The sequence below is a fragment of the Lissotriton vulgaris genome, chromosome 7, assembly GCF_964263255.1.
Source record: "Lissotriton vulgaris chromosome 7, aLisVul1.2, whole genome shotgun sequence".
NCBI classification, from domain to species: Eukaryota; Metazoa; Chordata; class Amphibia; order Caudata; family Salamandridae; genus Lissotriton; species Lissotriton vulgaris.
Genome location: NC_141695.1, coordinates 902,231,518 through 902,254,612, shown reverse-complemented (window position 1 = coordinate 902,254,612; position 23,095 = coordinate 902,231,518). Strand labels below are relative to the sequence as shown.

Here is a 23,095-nt window from a genome sequence, read left to right as displayed (position 1 = left end):
TAGTAGAACACAGTCAAAGATTGCAGCATCTGCGCAAACAGTAATAAATCCAAATCTACTCGCAAGGTTCCTCTATCACCGGTGTCTGTACCATCTAAACCATGGGAAAAGCTTGCATAAGACATCATTGGACCTATAAACCGCAGAAATGTACCGAAGCGGTTTGCATTTGTTTTAATAACTACAATTCCCACTGGACTGTCATAAAAATGGTAAACCAAATTACTACTAATCTTTAATTCAATTTCTTAGAGATACCGTTGCTACTGAAGGAATTCCATCACTGACAACGGAGTACAATTCACATTGGTGACCACATCAGAGTTCTTCTTAAGAAACTTAGACATTACCCACCTCAAAACCTCTCTTTATTGTCCCAGAGACAATGGCCGTGTTGAAAGGACGAATAGGGGGTGCATTCAGTTAGCATGTACCAATATGATTCCAGTGGAACAAGCCATTCGAGAAATGCTGTGGGCTTACCACACCACTCCTAACCAGACCACTGGGGTGTCACCGTTCTCAGCTCTTAAGGGAAGGAAACAGTGCAACAAATGTTTCCCTAATAGGTTGGGAGGAGGGGTTGGGCTATAGGTCAATACTGAAGTTGTTAGCTCTAAAACAGCTGCACACCAAGCCAAATACAAGTCATATTATGATACCAAACATGGCACCAAGATTCCTCAATGGGCGGTTGGCGACTGGGTAGGTCAAGAGTCCCAGATGGGGGAGTGTGCTTCCAAATTTTCCAAACCTTTGCAGATTGTTGCAACAAAACAATATGTAGCGGTTATGGACAATGGCCAAACATGGAGCATGGATAGGTTAGTCAAAGCTCCTCCGACCAATGGCACTCATGCCCAGGGAACCTCAATCTACTCAGATCTTCACCAGAGCGCTGCCCCCAGTGGTCCGGATAACCAAAGAGTCCGCAGAGCCCTGCTAGGCTAGTATATGGAATATCTATATGGTACCACTTTCTCTGCCTCCTTATGTTACGAGTATTATTTTTCGTTATAATCTAGGGGAGGGAACAAGTGTTACATCTTAGTTTATTGTTTGCCTTCTCCCTGTGTTCCTTCAGGCTCCCTGCTTGGACTTGGTTTTGCCCTCTCCTCTCCTCTCTCCCCCTTCACCTGCTTTGGTTCTTCCCTCTTCCTGGAACATTAGAATGTTGTGTTTGTGGGCATTCTATTTCTTCTGTGGCAGAGAGTGGAGGATGGAAATAAAGCTCCTGAACTGAACCTGTGTCCGTGGGAGTTACTTCAGTTATACTTTCCATCTTTGGAAGAAATGTCTAAAAATGGCTCCCACAGGGACAAACTTAAGTGGCTTAGAGTCTTCTACAGCAGGGAAGGGTGGCCTGGGAAGTGCACTACCCCTGGTGGCCTAGACACTGTGTGCTTGATCCTCACCCTGACCCTAAAAGGGCTGAGGTGTCTATTGCGAAGGCAGTGGGGATTGGTGTTGACAGTACACCAGCCGTCGGAGCAGCTTCAAAAGTGGTGAATTTGCTATGGGTACTGTCTTGCAGGAGAACAGAGGACTAAGGAATGGGCCGTTGGCAGCTTTCTGTTAAGGGTTCTAGTGTAGAATCTGTCCTCTCGACAATCAGGGGAAATACATTGAATGGCATATCCATCAGGGGAGCTTGCACGTCCTAAGAGAAGTCAGTGGATCTCAACTATACTGGAAGATGAAGCACCACATTAGTACCAACTGCTCTGCCCAAGCAGGTGGTAGAGTCTAGAACAGATGGTGTATTTGGCTGCAGCAAAATCATCTTGGATGGTTTGAGCCAGGTTGGCCGGAAATTCTTTAAGGACTGTTGGCAAGGTCTTGCTTAACCATTTCCCATAATGTGTGGCAATATATCCTCAGCATACAGCTGGCATTGACTGACCAGAGTGTTAGGCTGTCTGATGAAAACATCCATGTTCTGAAATGCTTCAATTCACTTTAATTCTTTGACTGGGAGGGGGTGGCGGATTTTTTCGGCAATGAGCTGGGGTTCACCTTTCTAGTGGAAGCCAAAAACACTAAGCTTTCAGGCGTAGGGCACAGAGTCAATAAGTTATAGTCTACGGATACCGGAATATGGTGACTTGCAACATGTCCATTCACTGGTGGACAGAGAAAGTCTTTGCCAGTTTGCAAAACGTCTGTTAAAACGTTGATCTTAAATTCCACAGATTGCAGCTGTAGTCTAATACCGCTGCTGCTTATCACCACAGCAAAGGAAACACTTTTTCATTAATTATATAAGAGGAAGAACACAACCCAGAATCCAGGAAAGTGATCAAACCACCCACATCCTGTAAATCTATGTAGAGATTGTCATCATCATAGTGGAGGGAAAATAATTCCCATCGTCATTGTTATCTCGGAAAGCTGGTAGACTCTAGTCCGACCCGAAAAGTTGTTGGGATTTCTGGGGTATAGTTCAGTGGTAAAGGCATGGTTCAGTCTAAGCATGATTGAAATGGGACTGGGTGCATCTGTATGGCTTTGGGGCACAACCTTGTTGTGGTCAAGATTAATTAGACTGAGAATCAGATAGAACTATTCAGACATGGTCTTCCTTTGGCGTCTGTGGTACTGAGGCAGGCGTCCATGTCAAAGGCACCCGTGCAGGTTTTGATGCAGATTGGAAGTCTGCAATAATGTCAGAGTGGAACCCGATGCGGGTTCAGGAGGCACAGACATGCCATGGTGGATCGGCTTGGAGGTGTTAGCTGATCCTGGGGGTCCAAAGGCACAACAGAGGGAGCAAAGATCCACAACTAGGTCTCTTTAAAGGCCTCAACCTGCTGCAACATCGCTGACAGACCTACCATCTTTGCTGCAATGGGATAAGTTACAGAATCAGCTTCTCGCTGGGGACAGGGAGAGAGGCCGAAAGACACCCGCACTTTCTTGCAACATCTCTGGCTCAGTGTGATGGGACTGGGCTGAATTCCATTTGGCCTTCCTGTGCTTTCCCTTCAACCTACTACAAGCCTGGGACTGTGACGAGGAATCAGCGTTAACTTCAAGATTTAGGAGGCCCCAGGCAAGAAATATTTTGGTGGCACTGTCTGGAACTTTGAATTGCATTACCAATTTTATTGCTAATTCAAGTCCTGTGATGCCAAACAATATTGAATTTTTCCTGTAAGTGCTGAGATCCAGAAATACACAGAAGTATGCTTGGGAGAAAGTCCACCCCTTGGAAGGTGGATCTAGAATGAGTTTGCGCACTCTACTTAGATTGTAGGCTGAGGACTTTGCACCTTCTTTCGGTATTTAGCAAAGTATAACTTTGCATTACTGGATCACCTTCAGATTCATATGGGCACACTCCTCGCAGGACTTAAAGTCGCATGCTGAATTCAAACACCAGAGGTACAAAAGGGGGGGGGGGGTAATGGACGGAGCATCTGAACCAATCAAACACTCACACCCAGTCAAAAGATCTGGGTTTAATTAATCACCGTTCATTAGCCCACTCTACCACCCCAGTTCAGACATGGCTTTATGCAAATCAGTCTGACCCTGTGCCTCATGGGAACAGTCCAGCCTGAGCTGCCAAACCATGCCTTCCCTGGACGGAAACAAGCTTCCGAGGACCGGTTTCTGGCATTCCAGCCGTCTTCAGCCAGTCTGAACTGGGGTGGCAGAGTGGGCTAAAGAACGCTGATGGATTAAACCCAGATCTTTTGACTGGGTGTGAGTGTTTGATTGATTCAGATGTTGCCACTGGATTCAAACAAGCCGGGCTGAAGACAGCTGGAATGCCAGAAACCGGTCCTCGGACGTTTGTTTCCGGTCCAGGTAAGACATGGCTTGCCAGTTCGGGCTGGACTGTTCCCATGAGGCACAGGGTCAGAGTGATTTGCATATAGCCATGTCTGAACTGGGGTGGAAGAGTGGGCTAAAGAACGGTGATGGATTAAACCCAGATATTTTGACTGGGTGTGAGTGTTTGACTGATTCAGATGCTCCGTCCATCGCCACCCCCTTTTGTACCGAATTCATACACCAGAGGCATATTGCGACAGTCCCTAGAAGGTTTAAAACCACGTGCTCTCTTGCACACTGGAAAACAGAGAACTTTTGGAAAAATCCTGTCAGCTGATGAGGAAAATGTGGGAGCCAGCTCCAGATCAGCGTATGAAGGTGAGGAGTCTGTGGTTAGAAGTAGCCATCAGAGTTTTTCTATTACAAGAATATTTTTGGTGTTTCTGGTGGTGTCGCTATTGATGGCATGGTCAAAGACAGTGTCAAATTCGTTATCAATGGTAAATTCAGTGATGATGTTGCCGTCACCGGAGTTGTTGTCAAAGACATTGTTAGAAAAATCGCACTAGCAACAGTAAAACATGGTGGACGATGTCAGTTATGGCACATGCTGTATTGGCCGGAAACAATAAATACACAATATCAATGATTTTGCTTCTAGAACCATAAAATCATTTTCAACTTTGTTTTTTCGGTGATTGAAAACAATAGTGCATGTTTATGTCAGAGTTTCCAAAGGAAAGTTTTTTTTTTTTTTTAAATAAGTTTGGCTCAGTTCGATGAATCTGCCTGCACAAACAAAATGCCACCAAAAATCACTGAGTTTTCATGGCACGTTTTGAGCAGATCAAATCTGCTCAGTAGCTTCTGATAAAGTATCGTTAAAAAAAAAAAAAAGGGCTTGAGTCCAATGGGATAAGAGAGCTTTTTCTCTCTCTCATGCAGTGCGGATTCACAAACCCAGTGTTCCCTGATTAGCTGTCTATCACAGAACATTCTGATTGTGTCCGCTATTACCCAGCACAGTGCACTGAACACCTTGTTGGGAAAATTAAAAAGAACAAGCATTGACATAGCCAATAGATCTCGCCTTTGGGGCCTTATAAGTGTTTAGACAGAGCTATTGGCTTTGTTAATGTTTTTAATATGTATTGTAGAGCATTGTGAATGTTGAGCAGCATTTTAAAAAGGTATAAGTTATTATAAAAAAAGTATTATAACCATTTTTGTCACATTATATATAACCTAGAAAACAATATATACATCTGAAGTTCCCTTATAAAAACCAGAATTAAAACCAAAAATGTGTTCTAATTTTTTTATTTTTTGTCTTTTATGTTTTAAAAACAAAAACAAAAAAAGGACTGTTATTTGCAATGTCAATAGCTCAAAGTCGCATAAATGCGAGACCTGTTTCATTGCAAATGCTTGTTCTTTAAGTGATCTGGCAAGCGACAGCGCCTGCAATGTCTCAGGCAAGACCTAAAAAGTGTTACAGTCAGGATGCTAAGGATTTGACTTGGTTTAACAAACGTCTTAGGATAGAGGCTGAAGCCGGTAGCAAGGATATCTGTGAGAAGCTGGCAGCAGAGAAGCTTGCAGGAGTAGTGATGAGACCCAGATGAACGTGCTAGGGCTATTCCTGAGTGACAAAAATATGCCCCACCTAAGTTGATTTTAGGAGGGAAGGGTAATATCACGGTACATCTTGGGAGTGGACACAGGTTGTTGTGTGGAATGCACAACTCACAGAGAAAGAGTATCACTTGTAGCGATCATGTAAGCCAGTAAATGCATACTCAAAACAATCCTAAATAGCAGCAAGGTATCATGTTAATAATGCTCCTGCTACACCATTATGTAAATTATAACAATTTATGGGTAGCAAGCAGGGCCTACGGTAAATCGATTCAGAGGTATCACAAGAGGGTATGAGTGGCTGAAGCCATAACGGGCAGAAAGAAGGAGGGCGCAGGTGGGGAGAACCAATAGGGAGAAGCACATGGGCGACAGAGAGCAACAAGAAGTTCAGGACAACAGGCGTACAAGATGGAGGCAGCTCGAAAACACATGCACACTCAATGTTTAACACATAAGAAAAGAGTAGTTCTTGAAAAGGAAGCAGATAGAGATTACATAGAGGCAATGCTCCAAGGTAGGGACAAACACAAGATTGACAAGCTGGGACACAAATAAGAAGGCAGTAAATAAGAGTGACTAGAAAGTCAACCAATGGTAAGCAATTGGTAGGTCCCAAGTGCCTTTATGTTCCTTGTAAGCCATAATATGTCTCACAACAGACAGCACGTGCAATGTCTAAAGTAATATGATTAATTCAAGCATTCCACCCATCACTTTTATGTGGTTCTCACATTTCAAACAGCACCAGGATGTATTTTTGGTTCAAATGTTTGCATTTTTTGAGCAGTCTTGGTGAACCAATCGTCTAGGCCATCCCAAGGTTTATCAATCCATCCTAGAACTAAGGGCAGGGAACTATTCGAGTTTTGCACCTAGTCTCATACGCGTTCATGCGCATAATAACAGTCTTGCAATGAGGGAAGTCTTGGAGGATGGCTATTTTTCTGGATGCCGAAAGAGGAGGAATGCTAGATCTTTTTCTAAAACAGTAAAATCCTCTTGGGCAAAGTGGGATAAAATTGCTGACTACATAGTGTCACTTTGAATTAAACAAGCATGAACCAGTGCTGCAGGTATTTACTGAATCTATTACAAAGCCCTGTTAACCATTTCCTATTGGGATGTACATTTCTAACATCATCGTGATCGTCTCTAGTTGGTATTGAGTTATAAACATTCACAATTAAAAACCTGAGCAAATTAGGAAAGATCAAGAGAACACCTAGAATATTAGGTGAGTTGGAGGCAACCATCTCAGCTTTGCAAGGCAGGCAAATTTAAGCATTGCTCAAAACAACCTCTGGCTCTACCATAGACAGCAAATCAAACGTACCCATCCAGTTGTATGCCCACCTGTGCATCCCAAATCTCTTGAAAGAAAATTATATCATAAGTGCCGAGAATCTTGATCCACACCTCAGATTTTTCCACAGACCACAGCCATGTTCCAACTTAATACTTCAAGATCAATGAGTGTGAACGTGACACCTTATACATCTCCAAGTTATCTTCCCCCAGGGAATGGGCCAGTCAGTCAAGATGCTCAAGTCTAGTAAATGGTTCAAAGTGATTGCTAAGCTGCAGGATGGGCCCTGCCCCGGGTGGAATGAACTGACTGTGCCACCCCTCGGCCCAGAGTTCACCTCTCCCCACCCCCAAAACCTGATCTTGGAAGGCTGGTAGAAAATGCCTAATTAGAGTACTGAAACGTTACTATTCAGAACAGTTCTACTCCTAAGATTATGAAGAATATAGCCCACCCTCAATGTGCTAAAAAAGTTAACAACTATGTTGTTGATTGTGCTTGATTTGTGAGTTCACTAACCAACCTACTCTCAGAATCATGATAACCTCTTCAAATAAGGGTTGATCAAAGCTAACCCAGCTGGTCAACCAATGTGGAACTTTATTCTAAAGCTGCTGAAAAACTTTTTGTTTCCTTATACTTTTATACTTAAGAGGAGAACATTAGTCATAACTACAACATAGAAGTGGATGCTGGAAGCAGCTGAATAACCACATCAGATGGTTTGACCCCTGAGGCAGTATCAGCAAAATGATCGGGTTCCCTCCCTGGGCATCCAGAATCAACATTCCCAGAGTTAAACTGAGGGGAAATTCTTCTAATGAGATTGTTAGGTGGAGCAACCTGGGCGACTGACCGGATATTATGGGATTGTGGTGTCAGTGACTGGGTTATCAGCCATATTGCTAATGATGTCCATCTCCCTGTTGGTCTCTACAAGACGGGATGGATGGTGCCTACTGGACAGGTCCTGCGAGATGTTAGCGACACAATGGGTAACACAGCACAAAGGTGCAGATAAACTCAAAAGGTTCTCCATATGCAAATTAATAAACTCCATAGACTCTCCCAATTTCCCCACCGTCTCCTATTAGCAATTTGCATACTTAGAGCCGCATATTTCTCATTATCATGAAAGCAATTCAACGGACCAATAAAATCTAAAAGCATTTTCTCCAAAGCATATTCACCTTCACACAAACCTTTCTCAGGTTCTTTGCAACTTTCGCCATGGGTACTTCTGAAGAAAAATGAATTTACAAGGTCACGAGTAAACACAGAGGGTGAGGTGCGAGAGAGAATGTTTGAACCGGGATGTATAGCACGAGCAGAAAGGGAATAAGAACACGAGAAACTCCTGTTTATTTGGGGGATTGTCTGCAGTTAAAGTATTTTGTGACTTTTGAGCACGCTGTTATTTTGATGTTAGTAAACAAATGAGTAGAGGTGCCTAGTTTCATGCTTATTTAATTGTGGCATTCTTCTTTGCACAGTTTCATACTTATCCGTGTCATCTTTGGATTGTTAGTTGCATGTTTATTGATTTTCTTGGTCTTCCCTTGTTTTATCTTGTTGGATTTTTATGTAATGCTGTCGCTCTATGTGGTCTGCTTTGTCGCGTAAATATCTTTGTGTTTTGGTGAGTTGGTCAAGTGGAATTTTTGTTTTAGATTTACATTTCAGTCATTGCAATAATAAATTTAGTTTATATCATATTATAATTTTACAGGTTGTAAGGAAAGGAGATGTGTCATATTGTACTTAGAAAGTCTGAGTTGGCCTGAGACTACAGTGACACATGAGCATTCTATAGATGACATAGAAACATTCCAATATTTGAATAAGGCGACTTTTGGGTAAAGTTGTGCCTGACTGAAACGCAGTTTGGTGTTTTTCATCTATGAGAAAATAAACCTCCTGGAACATCTAAGTGGTGGGCGTGACCTTTACAATACTAAGACAGTTACCTTCAACAACCCCTCATACTTTTGCCACCTTGTCCTTGGCATCACTAAGATAGATCTCACACCAGTATACTCTTTGCCTCTTATTCCTGATCGCCACCCTCATACACCAGCATTTTTCTACGGGGCCTGTTTATGCCAAACAAGTGATACCCTTAAAAGCTTAATGGGACGTGTGTTAGCTAAAAGAGACATTTTCTCGTTTTCCATTTTAGCATCAAGGAACCTTTCACATTATTAAATATTTTTGTATTTCTGCTTTGACCTGCGTGGTCCCTTGCGAATGGATGTCTGGGACTGGATATAGTGTGGGGAGATTACATGGCTGACAAGGATATCCATGAAAGATTTTGTAAGATTTATCAATTTATTTATTATTTCTTTATTTCAAGAGTTTTATATAGCGCTAGCTAGACCCGGAGGTATCAGAGCGCTTTACATGAGAATAAAAAATGCAACAGAAAAAGTTCAACAATTACACAATAAATCCAAAAGAAATAGGCAATACAATTAGGAGAGGAGAGAAAGGAGAGAGAAAAGTAGTGGAAGGGGCAGGGGAGGTGAGAAAGGGAGGATAAGGGAAGAGACAGTACGGAGAGACGAAAAGAAGTCCGTCAAAAGACCGACTGTGTAGGTGATGACCAAGGAGGGAAACCACGGCCCATCTCCCCAATAGCTAAACCAGGTAGCTCCATCTGGCATCAGACAGAAAAGTTCAGTAAGCCATAGACCTGGAATATAGAAATACATCGCCAGCCAAGAGTTGTGTTCGACAGACTGCGGTGAAGGTGACCGCTTCCAGAGACAGTGACCAAATGAAAGCAAGACTCAGAGAGCAGGGTAAGTAAGCTTGCTTTGCACAGTCGCAGTTCTAACGCACATTGGCTGTTAGCAGAATGGCTGACCATTCATAATGAGAGGAGTGATGTTGCTTTCCACGCCACTTATTTGGAAATATTTGTTGCATTACAACAACCAGTTTTCTAATTGCCGGATCCACTGGGGGCCGGTTTGAAAATGAGAAAAACTGAATTTTTTTTAAATAAATGTTTTTCCCTGGACCCCAAAAATCATAACATGTAAAATTAAACCTAAAGGTTTGCACACGTAGCAACCGCACAATGTGAAAAAAATAGTCCGATGACAAAGACAGCAAGTTCGAGTCCACATCAGTCAGTAAACAAGCATGGGAGTGGTGCGTGAGCGCGGAGTCTGCTCTTTTTGGAAGCACACACTCGTACTTGTGGCGCGCTACCACAAGCTGGATGCCACCACAAGCACGAGTGTGTGCTTCCAAAAAGAGCAGAACGGTGGCTAAAGGTCTCCTAGCGCGCATGCGCGCTGCATAGGCGAGACCTAAAGAAAAGGACACACGAGATGAAGACAAACCTACTGTAACCCCAGGCCCATGTTTGTAGTGGGGCTTGAGATGGAAAGAATGCAGATAAACTCTCCAACAACCCCCGACCCCCCCTCCCCTCCCCCGGTATTGAAATACAAATTTAAAAAACAGATATTTGTGAAGCTATACTGGGATCACAGAAAATTAAATATTTAGAACACTGTCCTTGGCAGCCGACTACATGTGGAATTGACTGTATGTGGAGAAGGTATGGTCTGGCAGCAGTCAGTACAGTTCTTTTGAACTGGAGAGTTATCATACAGAGAACCTGTTGAAATAATACACATTCACTGGTCTTTCTACTGTAATAACGACTTGTATCTCCCGGTATTTGAAATTAATTCTAACATGGATAATTTTAAAACCTTCGGGTTTACCGAGGACCAATTCAATAAATTGTTAAATCAACACCAGAGAACGGGAGGCACTACTGTAATGAACAAAAGTGACCATGATGAACTTCTAAAAATTCTTAATTTAGGGAAGAAACTCTTTAGAACCTAACTCCACGCGGAATTTCTAATGGGATACCTTAGAGCAGGGGTAATACCACTCTGACTGCGCATTAGGAATGAGCCTGGGTTGTTCACAGATGACCAAAAATTTCTAGAAATATGGTCACATATTTCCAACCGATGCAGCAGAGATTGGTTAATTCTAATCATAGAAACCGCAGAACAAGAGATAATTCTGGAACGGCAACAAATAGAGGAGTTAGAAGCTGCGTTCAGACAAAATACTGTAGTTGATGATGCGAAAAAGAAATTAGAAGAACTAGCGCAAGATATAGATGGGTACCACCAGTACTTGACCCACAGAAAATTGACCAAACTCAAAAAAGATATAGAAAATTTTAGTGCAGAGATACTGTACCCCTTTCTGCAAAAAGACTACTACACGGCAAAAAGAGATCAGAGGTGGGAAAAACCCCAAAACATCAGACAAGTATACTCAAGGGGTGGGTCTAAAAGAATTACCTTCTCAGAAAGTTCAGGGTCAAGTGAGGATGAAGAACAAGGGAGCTAACAAACAGGAAGGCCTGTCCCAAATTATCAAAAAGATCCCCAACCTTTTTTACGAGGACGCTCCTACAGGGGACAGAAATGTTATCGGAACTTCTCACGAGAAGAGCCGATGAGAAACCATCTACCTCAGAATCAGGGAACTCCAAATTACCTAAAAACCAGGAACATGAGGTACTGGAGGTAAATGACCTCCCAATCCTCAACCTTTTGGATAGAATACTGACCAATGACGAAACAGAGGTATTAAAATATGGATTTAGCTTTGCTCCAGGTGCCCCCCCTAATAAATTTGAATTAGAAAAAGACATCAGAAGATTCTTTGGGAAGGTGAGGCTGAATAGATTTTTTGCAGACAGAGTATATACCAGGACCAAACATCACGGGGTTCAAACCCAAATCAATATTTACACCAACCCTCAACCAGGTAGACAAAAATGTTGAACTTTTTGAGAGAGTTGTTGAGATTGAGATTAGAAATTGCCTAAACTCACACCAGGGCTATACAAATAATTTGCCTCCAAGTCAAAGAATAGCCTTAGAGAGTCTGCAGGACTGTAATCAGATAACTATAAAACCGGCAGATAAGGGGGGGGGGGGGGGGGTATAGTGGTCTTCAATAGTACAGACTATGATAAAAGAATGCAGTCCCTACTGAACGTTGCAGACCACTATATCCCTGCCTCTTTTAGGATGGTGGACAGGTTAGAAAAGGATGTCTCCAATTTCCTTAATCAAGGTAAGGAAAACGATTGCATCTGCGAGGATTAATATAAATTCCTACACAATAGTAATCCCATAATTCCAGCAATATATGGATTACCAAAAATCCATAAGAGTACATCCAATCCACCAATGAGGCCAATCGTGAGCAGTTTGGGATCCCTACTGGAACCTTTAAGTATGCAGATTTTTTCTTGCGTCCTTTAGTACAGGCGCAAAGATCATACCTCAAAGACACAGCCCATACCATTTCGATTTTTGAGGGGCAAAGCTTCGACAAGGTGACCCAGCTTCTGGTCACCTTGGACATCGAAGCTTTGTATACAAATATTCCACAGGATGACACCATTGTAGTGATAACCTCCATTTTGGAGGAAGCAGATCTCAATGGCGGTAATAAAGACTTTATTATGGGATGTGTAGAGTTAGTCCTTGAGAATAATATCTTCCTGTTTAAGGAAAGCTTGTACAAGCAGGTCAAAGGGACCAGCATGGGGGCCACTTGTGCCCCCAGCCTGGCATGTCTCTATGTTGCAAACTTTGAGCAGAGACACAACTATAATGAGATGGCACCATACTTTGAGAACGTAGCCCACTGGCACCGTTTCATAGACGATATAATTTTTGCTGGAACGGTGCCAGTGAGGATCTGGTCTCCTTTTTAGAGTGGCTGAATCTAGGGGACAAAAATCTGAAATTCACTGCCCACTACAGTGATAGCAGTGTAGACTTCTTAGATATAAAAATAAAAGAACTAGATGGCAAATTGAACGTAGAACTTTTTACGAAACCAACAGATAAAAATAGCCTGCTTGAATATCGCAGCAATCACCCCCGATCACAAAAGGACAACATTCCTTTTGGTGAATTTTTAAGACTTAGGCACAATTGCACAACATTGGATGATTTTTATTATCACGCTGATATAATGGACAAAAAATTGCGTAAAAGAGGTTACCCAAAAAAATTGGTAGAACAATCCTTAAAAAGAGCCAGATTTTATAATAGAGATGCCCCGTTAGACACTAACAGAGAAAAAGCAAATAAAACAGACAATAGAATAGTTTTTGTGAGCCAATATTCGGGCCTCAGGAATAAAATCAAGAACATTGTAAATCGATGACAGGCCCTTCTCCAATGCCCCATTGTGCACAGGGTGAAGGTCGTGCATAGCAGTGGGTTTGGTACAGGGCATGGCCAGAAACCAGGCACTGGTATGAACCCTGCGCTGCAAAGCCCAAGGCTATGCCCTATGGGTGTTGGCTGCCCACAATGAGTTAGGTGAAGAGGCTGACCAGAGGCCTGACCCTGTGGACAATCCCGCTACAGATGGCCAGAGGTGCCCAGGGAAGGGTGCGGGGCAGGCCCTGAAGGCTAGGCTGTGCAGGCCTCTGACGGCAGCCAATGGTCTCTGTGGAAACCAAAACCCACAGAGCGCAAGGCATTCAAACAATGCTTGTAACCTCGCAATATTTTTACCAATAATTAAAAGAGAAATGTAATTAAACCACAGATAATCGAACCAGTTAATGATAGACATCCCTGTAAATGTGGTAAAAAATTACCATTTGTAATTGCATCTGTTTCATTAAGGGTGAGGCCATAAGCATTGCCTTTGGTTTGCAAGTTATGGATTGCATGGCTGTTGAGCGAATTTTGGATGCCGGTCCTAACCATAACTTGCGAATTTCAGTCGTTTTCGGTTTGAATTTTTAACAATAAATGAACGAAGTGTGTTTTTAGGTGAATTTGCCACGTTTATTTAAATATAAGTTGAAGTTTATAACCAACCATAACTTAAATCTTTGTTTTTTTAATGAATACACACACATTTTCGATACCTTTGAGTCCTTAACAGTACTTCCATTCTGTAGGGCACCTCAAGGTTTCACTACAGTTGCTATGGAAAAATCTTCTTACACAGCGGAAAAATCCCAATTTTATACAATTTTCAAGATGGTGGGAAACAATTAACCCCCATGATCATCAGCCTATCACACATGAATAAAAAATTAAACTGAGAATGGCAGAAATCCAATTTTAAAGAGCAGATATACACAAACATGATAACCTTTATAGGCTGAAAAGCCTATTTTGTTGGCTGCTTATATCTTCATAATTAAGGCACCAACTTGCATCAAACAAATTCAAAGGTCCCAAGCCTACAGGAGATTTTAAAGTAAGGTAAAAAGTGAGTTAAAGACATAGAAGAAAGTAATTCTTATGATAAATCACCACTGACTATGAGACTGAATTAATAAAAATGGTGCCACAGAATAAATTTGCATGGATTTGCTCATACCATTCTGAGGCTATTTGCGTAGTACGCCTGAAAATGGGAAGTCTCTTTTCCAGCACTAATAAATAAATATGTTTTGTCGTCCCCTCTCAGGAATACCCCTTTTGTGAAGTACATGTGATAATTTATTCATCAAAAGTGAATGTGTGATTAAATCACATGTGAATCGTTTTTCATAATGTTCTGTTCCTGAAAATAGGATAATCAAGCTTATGTCAATCTATACTACTATTATAAAGAGAGAACTCTCACCTTTGAGCCAGGTAAACTCGGGAACCACAGCGCCAATCTACACACCCGATACACCGTTGAAATCGGCAGGGTGTGTAGATGGTCATAGGCGTTAATTTTTTTTCAAAAAAACCTTATATAAAAAGTTAATTAAAAAAAAAAGTAGTCCCCCAAAGTAGCGCTGGCCGTGACGTGCGTCGTCACGTCAGGAGCAGGGGAGGAGCGGCGGACATGGCGTGCGGGGGAGGAGCGGTAACGTCCAAGGCGCTTGAGATAATTAGACTGACACATTTTGCCACGATCTTGCCTCGCTAATGCGTCCTTCCATCCAGCTAATAGTGCGGAATGGGCAGTGCTCCTACTCCGTAGGGTGAAAATGAAATCCATTCACCTCGAGTTCCATAAAAATCTGCCAGTTATGTGCAATGTGCCCACTAGATGGCAGTAAACGACTGGTTAAATGTGCCAGTACAAAACAAGCTACAAGAGAAGAATGTTTTTCGTGGTACATCAGTCACGTGAACTGAAACCAATTAATGACAGTGATTCCATGCATCTGCTTAAAGACACATTAAGCAAGACCATTTTTTCTGAAACTTGCCAGCGCTATAACTCATAGCAAGAAGTCAATTTACCGGTGCATTTGAAGGATTACAGCGAGAAGGGAATGCCTGTTAGAACCTCATTTTCAAGTGGGCCGTTATTCGGAATGCAATATTCCACCCGGTAAATACGATACTGTTTGGTGCGGTATTTAACAGGTGTGGAATTACCGTCAAATTCTAAGTTCAGCACCTCGCAATGTGGGATAACATGAGAATGAGGCACAGCAGTGACATGTTGGCATTCTATCCCTTCATATGGGTTTAACACAATGACATCTAAACATGGAGGAGTACACAAACAAAGTGTAATCTATACTACTATTATAAAGAGAGAACTCTCACCTTTGAGCCAGGTAAACTCGGGAACCACAGCACCAGTCTACAATCCCGATACACCGTTGAAATTGGCAGGGTGTGTAGATGGTCATAGGCGTTAAAAATTAAAAAAAAACCTTATATAAAAAGTTAATTTAAAAAAAAAAAGTTCCCCAAAGTAGCGCCGGCCGCGACGTGCGTCGTCACGTCAGGAGCAGGGGAGGAGCAGCGTCCCAGGAGCGGCGGACATGGCGCGCGAGGGAGGAGCAGTAACGTCAGGCCAGCGGCGGAGCAGAGGCGGACATGGCGCGGGGGAGGAGCGGCAGCGGACAGGTGGTGAGTACCAGAGCGGCGGAGCTGGACCGGCGGTGAGGAGCAGAGGCTGAAGTAAGGAGCCGGGGTCGGGGCAGGCGGGGGACGGGGCGGGCGGAGGCACGGGCTGCTGAGCACTGACACAGGGCAGGCGGGGGTAGGGGAAGCCAGCATTTCAGGCTTGCGTGCACTCCCGCCCCGGCCCCCGCCCGCCACGACATTGTTCGGGACACAGACAATGTCGTGGCGGGTGGGGGCCGGGGCGGGAGAGCACGCAAGCCTGAAATGCTGCCCGCAGCCCTCTTCTGCCCCGGGCAACGCCGGGGCGGGCTGCTAGTTTGTTATAAACGCAAATGCTACATATAGATTTGAAATATTTAACTCATGGGTGGAATATGATCCTATAGATCCCTATACAGGGAACTTTCATGCAGGCAGACATGCACAGGTGCCAGTAAATTATGTACATTACCACGACCTGAAACTTGTCTTAGGATACCAAGAACAGAAAGCACGGTTTGGTGGTCAACTATCTCAGGTTAGCTCAGAATGTTAGAATGGGACCCCTGAGTAACAAGAAGCCCACTTGGCCTGTATTGGCTGTATATACACAATAATCTGACACCCAATTTCGGTCTCATGAAACAAGTAATGAATCAATTAGATGGTATAGATGGAGCAACAGCAATTTGCGTAAAAGAAAGGATAATGCTGTTGTGACGGCTCATGACAAAGGGACGGCATGACCTTGGAATAAGAGCAGAATTCACGGACTCGATCTCTTGAGGCAATGGGGCGGAGGCAGGGGACTCTTGTCATTTGAAGTGATTGTGAATGTCCTTGACCTGTTTGATGTCAACAATTTTGTAATTAAATCCAATACAATTTGTACCTTTCTGTTTTAGTTGGTTATATGCTTGTGTATATTATGTGCAAAGTTATACAGAGGCAATTGTATTCAAAGGAAATGTTACATGCACACGTTTACAATGAAGAAATGTAAAAACCAAAGAAAAAACATAGCTGTATATCTGCACATGCTAGCACAAAAATACTGTTCTTTTCAGGCAAGTAAGGTTATTGTACACGACTACCAAGCATTCTAAAATCCTACAGTAACCGAAGTCTGGAAGTACAGTAACTCAAATAAATGTGGAATGTGGCAGTTGCAACAAGATGAGAACAATGTACGGTTAAATAGATCCAGAATGGAAAAAAATACTTAGGTAACGCTTTTACTGGTAGAGACTAACTCCTTATTTCTTGAATATTCCCCAGGCATCACAGCAATAACTCTGCACAGTGGTAGATAGCACATGCGGCTCTGTCTGATGCCATTCCACTCCGGAAAAAACATTTAGTGCCTATGCAAGCGCCACTCTGAAAGCCAACGTCCGTTGTTTTTGAGGTGGTTAATGCCTCCAGACGTAGAACCCCAACAGCAAATCGGCTCTGGCCAGTGAGCAGATTCCTAAGCTTGGGATATTATTAATGGATAGAGTCCAAATCACAGAACGGTGACCATGGGAGAGTCAGTGAGGAATGTGCCGTTAGATAAAGTCTCTCCCAGAGAGAGAGTTACTGAAGATACGTTCTTGTTGTTCTGATATAGCATTCTAGGTGCAAATACCACACTTTTGAATATATACAAAAGGAGTACCTATTTGGAGGTAGGTCTTTGAATTGACTCAAAACCAAAAAGTCTTGTAGGAACCTTTTAGCAAACCCGGCAATCTAGACAGTAGTGCTTTTTGAATGTATGGGGAGACACCCACACAGTGGCAGATGCACAGAACAGAAACTAAACATGCCAACGCAGTGGAATCAGCTTTGGCTGTGGTGGAATGAGCACGCAGTCCTTTCCGTAGTTGCTTTTTGACCAGTGCATAGTACATTTTAATAAGAGCACAATGCAGCGGGAAATGGGATACTTCTGCACAATCTTGCCTTTTTTTCGCTCCGGCGAACCCCACAAAGAGCGCATCGTCCATTTTTATGTTCTCTGGCATGATCAATGTAAAAGCTCAGTGTTCTGTTGGGGTCCAAACGATGGAGTCTCTCCTCCTACTGCTTAGAAAGGAGAGGCAGAGTAAGGAACACCAGTAAAATGATATTCGTACCGACATGGAACAATATAACAAGTTACTGCAAGAAGGATGCTCACGTCCTCAAAATCAGTTTGTCAGGGGAAGAAGGTGGTGTATAGTGGGTTGACAGAGAGCTTGAAGCTCATTAAACGTCGGACCAACTTTAGGGCAAAAAGGAAGACCATCTTGAAAGTGAGAAGCTGCCAGGACATCTATGATCGATTCAAAAGGAATACACATCAAATATGTAAGGCCCAAATTAAGGTCCCACTATGGCATGACAAAGAGAAAGGGAGGAAACAGATATAGGCCTTCAAAACCACATCCGAACCGGTTATCTAAACAATAAGGGCTGATCTGGCACCTGCAAAAAGCCCTTTGACTGTGCACAGACCCAAGCCTCATCGTTGAAGAGACAAACAACAAAACGTCTGATAACTTTGCCAGGAGGGAGGTCAATCCACTGTGTGCCCTTATCAAGGCACAAATTTGTCTTAATGAGGGGTATATTGGTTTTGTTGAGGGACACCTGCCTGCCAAGACAACAACTCTCCAGATTAAGGTTGAAGGTGTTCAGCTGTAGCCACTCGATCTCCAAGCATGAAGATAGAAATTGCGAAGGCCCAGGTGCAGAACCATGCCTCCCTGCTGTGACAACAGATCCTCCTAAAGGGGCAGCCTGATCGGAGGACAGATGCTTATGCCCAGGAACTCTGAATGCCATACTCTCTGTGCCCAAACTAGGGCCACTAGAATGACTTGGGCCCAGTCGGTCCTGATCTTTGTCTGAACTCAGGGCAGGAGAGGTAGTGGACAGGCATACAGGAGACCCGAACTCTACCCTAGACAGAATGTGCCTCCTGCAGAGAGATGACTTGGAAGCCTCAATGTGCAGAGCTGAGGACATTGCGCTTTCGCAGCGTTGACTAATAGTTCAAGCAAGGTTCTCGCTATTTGCGGAAAAGAACTTGACTCACCTTTGGGCGCAACTGCCAATCGTGATCATGCAGGCATCGATGGTTGAGCTTGTCCACACTTGCGTTCAAAGATCGTACCAGGTGGTTCACTACCATGAAAATTTCATTATGGTCCAGTCATTTCCAGAGATGTAGTACCTCATGGCACAGGGTCCATGACCCCAAACAGCGCTGTTTGTTGGAATACCTCATGGCAGTGGTATTTTCGTAAGCAACTGTACCAGTCTCTCCTTGAAAGACAGAAGGAAGGCTTTCAACATCAAGCAGATGACCATCAGCAACAGAAGGTTGATAGCGAGCCAGGACTAAACCGGAAAGAGGCCTCTGATCGCCACCTCTCCCAGGTGGCCACCCAACCCAGAGGCGTGTATTGATCACCACTGTCTGCTCTGAATGGTGCAGGGAGAGGGGGTCTGTTGCTGGCCCAATCTCAGTCCAATAACCACCACAGATCTTTTGCAGTAAACTATGAATCAAGCTGTGTTCAAAGGGGTTCTCTTGATACTGGGCCCACTAAGAGTGCATATCCCACTGCATAGCCCACATCATATGCCAGCAGTCTAAGCAGCATCAGAGTTGATATCACTGAAATCTAGGGCAGAGACAAAGATTGGGATGAAAACAAACTGTATCCTGTATTCAGGTTTAACTTTGCCACGTTGACAGTGAACCCAAAGATGACACCGTGGTCTGGAGGTGGTTGATGACTGGTTAGGGCAAGCCCATGTTCAATACCAGCCATCGAGTTAGGGGAAGACTTGGACCCCAGACCTCTGTGTGCTGCTTCTACCACCATCAAGCTGAACACACAAGCTGCATTGATGAGACCAAAAGGAAGCACAGTGAACTGAAAATGCTCCTGATCCACCATAAACCTAAGGAAGGGCCGATGAGCCTGCAGAACTGGTGAATGGAAATTGGTGTTCACAGGTCCAATGCCACCATCCAGTCTATAGGGTTGGGGCCGATAAGACCTGGGCCAGAGTGATCATTATGAATTTGCCCTTCCGGAAGAATACATTGAGAGGTCACAGGTTCATAATACGATGAAGGCCGCTCCTTCTGCTGCACCAGAAAGTAGTGGGAATATCCAAACACACCCCTCTTCCGGCACAACAACCTCTCAATAGCCTTTTTGGCCAGAAAAACATGCACTTCCTGGCGTAAGACAGACAGATGGTCCTCCATCAGTCAATCCGAAGATGGCAGAAGATGTGGTGAAGTGGCAATGAAGCATGAGGCTTAACCCTGCCAATCTGCAGGATCCACCTGTTCAATGTTATGACCTGTCAACCTAGTAAGAATGACTGGATCTGCTTCCAAACGTGTGGCAGTGGCAGCTCCTCTGCTAAGGCGGAGGAGCTTTGCCCTGCTGCTTTGCAGTATGTGTAAATAAAGGAAAAAGAAAATGATAACTCAGTGTTATCATTTTATTTTTCCTGCTGCAGTACCTTGGCAGTGCGGGGCTTCTCTACTCACAAAGCAGCGGGAGGAGTTTTGGCACTACAAGTGCGCATGAATGTTTGGTCTTGGGCCGGCCAGTCATGCGAACTTTGCATGTCCTCCATCTATGCTGCATTACAGCCTGGGTGGATAACATTCAGAGGCTTCCAGTACCCGTCTGAGTGCCGAACCACGGCGCTCAGACAATCAGAATGCTGCATTGCAGCGTTTTGATTAGCCTAAGGGAGCCTGGGTACTTCCTGTTCTGGCCCAACGCAGAGGAGAGCAGGAGGAGAGACGCGGCGATCAGGTACGTTTTTTTCTTACACCCCATCCCCTGCCCCATGCCCCATGCCCGCCACCACTGGCATGTGGCTGTGCTCTACTAAGATGAACCTAAAGGGATTTGGCAGGTGGTACCGCGGGGTGCAGTAGACTGACTGATGAGCAGTTCCTGACCACTGGCTCGATGGTTGCCACACCGTTAACACTGAAACATGGGCACCTTGCTGAGGTTGAAGTTGCTGCTGAAACCATGAAAGGCACGGTGGGCCTGATGTAGTTGGCGAGGAGGGACAGATAAGCCCAGGGAGCTCTTTTTGAAACTCTCAAGAACGGAAACTGCCTTGACCCAAAAAGGTAAATCTCATCAAAGGGCATGTCCATAAGGGATGGCTGGCAATCATCTGAAATGGAAATACTACTGTCAATGGCTCGCCCAATAGAATCTGCTGTATGAATTGTGGATTTGGCAGTGTTGTGGCTGTCCTCAATAGGGTGATTTAGGAAAGGGTGGAGAATGTTTTGGGAGGATTTGTGCAACCAACTCCCAGAGAGCGTGGGAATAGCAGCCGAGCAGGCAACTACCATGGATTGATCTGAGAGCCAAATTAGAAGATAATACTAGCATCCCAAAGGTCTCCACTCTCTTGGACTCCTTATCTGGGTGTGTACCTGGAGAAGTATTTGGATTCATCTGACTGGTGGGAGCCTACACCAGCAAGCTTTCAGGAGAGATGTGCTGAGACAAAAAAGGAACTGTCGGCAGGAGTGGGCTGGCATTGTCTTGCAGTTTGGTGACTGACAGGGGGCCCAGGGCAAGGATTTTCCCTGGCCCTTAGGAGGGTATCAGTGACTCCCTCATTAAAAGGAAGTAGGGGCTCAGTAGTGGTTTGCAGGGGTACTTTGGTCAGGAGACTGGTTTTGATTTCTAAGGTAGGGGGCCGGAGGTCTAGGACTTTGGTAGCCCTACGCATAACCACAGCAAAAGAAGCACACATTTCAGTGTCGGCCACAGGGTGAAAGAAGGTCAAAATCAGAAGAGGTAAAGACCATTGGCATCCTGGAGGTCCATCCTGCCAGTTTTCTTCAGGGTAGAGTTTGCCAATTTCATTTCATGCACCAGAGTCGTTATTGGAAACCGACTCGAACATGGAACACAATGTATGAGATCTGCCTTGTGGAATGTTAAGTGGGGAAAGTTGCAGCTGGATGTGGGAGCTGGAAGTGGCCCAGTGATGGTTTTAGGGGGAACAACTGGCCCTGAGGGCGAACCTGCCATCGGTATCCAAGATGGAGAGCCTCTCATCTCCTTGGGGCCTGCAAGTATGCCAGAGGGAGTGGGAAGGAATCTGTAGAGTCAGATATTACCTTGCTGAACTCTTCGGTCTGCCTCAGTGTCGCAGACGGCCTGGAAAATCGGGTTGTGCCGCGACAAGTTGCAGGATGGGTTCTGACGCCAGGCACGACGAGAATGAGAGGCATGCAGGACTTGGAGTCCTGACTCGATACCAAGCACCACAAGCAGACCTGATGAGAATCTGTCACAGATATTTGCTTGTTACAGTCCTTACAGTGGTTAAAGCCGGTCTTTTTGGGTGGTAACGTTTCCCTTGCACCCTGCAAAATTTGTGTGGTAAACGGTCTCAAAGAGACAAGTGGTTGACCTGGATTCGAATCTTGTGGGTATAATGAACGGAATGAACATCTATGGGCACCCGGCCATTTTGGAGCGGAAAAGCGTCAGTGCAGAGCCACATAGCTCCACCTACCAGCACACAGAGGTATTACTGAATAGTTTCCAGATCTCGCCTGACCCCTGGGGAATATTCATAAAGTGAGGAATCTGCAGTTGGACCACCACCAACTCTTTAAGGAACAGTGGCAGTGTAAAAAAGCTCGCATTGCCACTGATCCAGGAACAGAGAAAGGATTCTGTACAAAGTTGGAAGATTTTGGTTTGAGACTATTTTTTTAAAACTTTTTTTACTGTGATCGTATATTAGTGTTTTCAAGCCAAACATTAAGTCAACCAATGACTTACAACAGTTCTCAAGTCCCTAAAACATCCAGCTAAACAAGCATTACCTGAACATAGTAGGTGCCTTTGGACTGGGCGTACATCATTAAAAAGCAGTAATCTAAGTTTTGCTTTGTTCGCCACCTAAAACAGAAAAGACAAGATATATATTAGTGGCATGCAGATGAATAAGTTCAGTGAAGAAGCAGTGGTCTGTAAGTAAGCATTGCAATTTTGGAACACTACTTTTAAAGAGGAAACTAAGTTACACACATATACTCAAATACGTAGTTAGTACGTTTATAGAGTTTGAATGCCAGAAGTTGCGAGATGGACTACTGATGGGCAGTCCGCTGATGACTATTAATGTCTTTCATATGAGAGAAAGTGACAGCTCAATGCTGAAGGCTTTACTGTTGAATAACAATGCTTTAGAATCTACAGATTTGCACTGCGAGAGTGTACTGTGAGCTTTTGCATTGCTCAAAATATGACATTTCGAGGTCACTGTACAATTACAGCAAGCCAAGAGAGTGGCCACTGTGCTAATGAACCAACCCAAGAACAGACAACATTTATTCAATGAACACTTAAAGATTATATTTTCCAATTTGTCAGCCACTGAAAACAAAAAGTAAGCAAAATATTTTGAAAACAAGTGACAGTCCCCAAGCTTCCTGGTTAAATTG

General features: G+C 44.0%; 1 protein-coding gene across 1 annotated transcript in view; it reads right to left on the bottom strand.

Moving 5' to 3' along the window:
- Positions 1–23,095, bottom strand: part of MGAT4B (alpha-1,3-mannosyl-glycoprotein 4-beta-N-acetylglucosaminyltransferase B) — a 1,389,535-nt gene that overhangs the window by 515,216 nt on the left and 851,224 nt on the right. Inside the window, exon 7 of the mRNA XM_086931341.1 lies at positions 22,475–22,550. Coding sequence (XP_086787467.1) covers positions 22,475–22,550 — 76 coding nt within the window. The remainder of the gene's footprint in view (positions 1–22,474; positions 22,551–23,095) is intronic.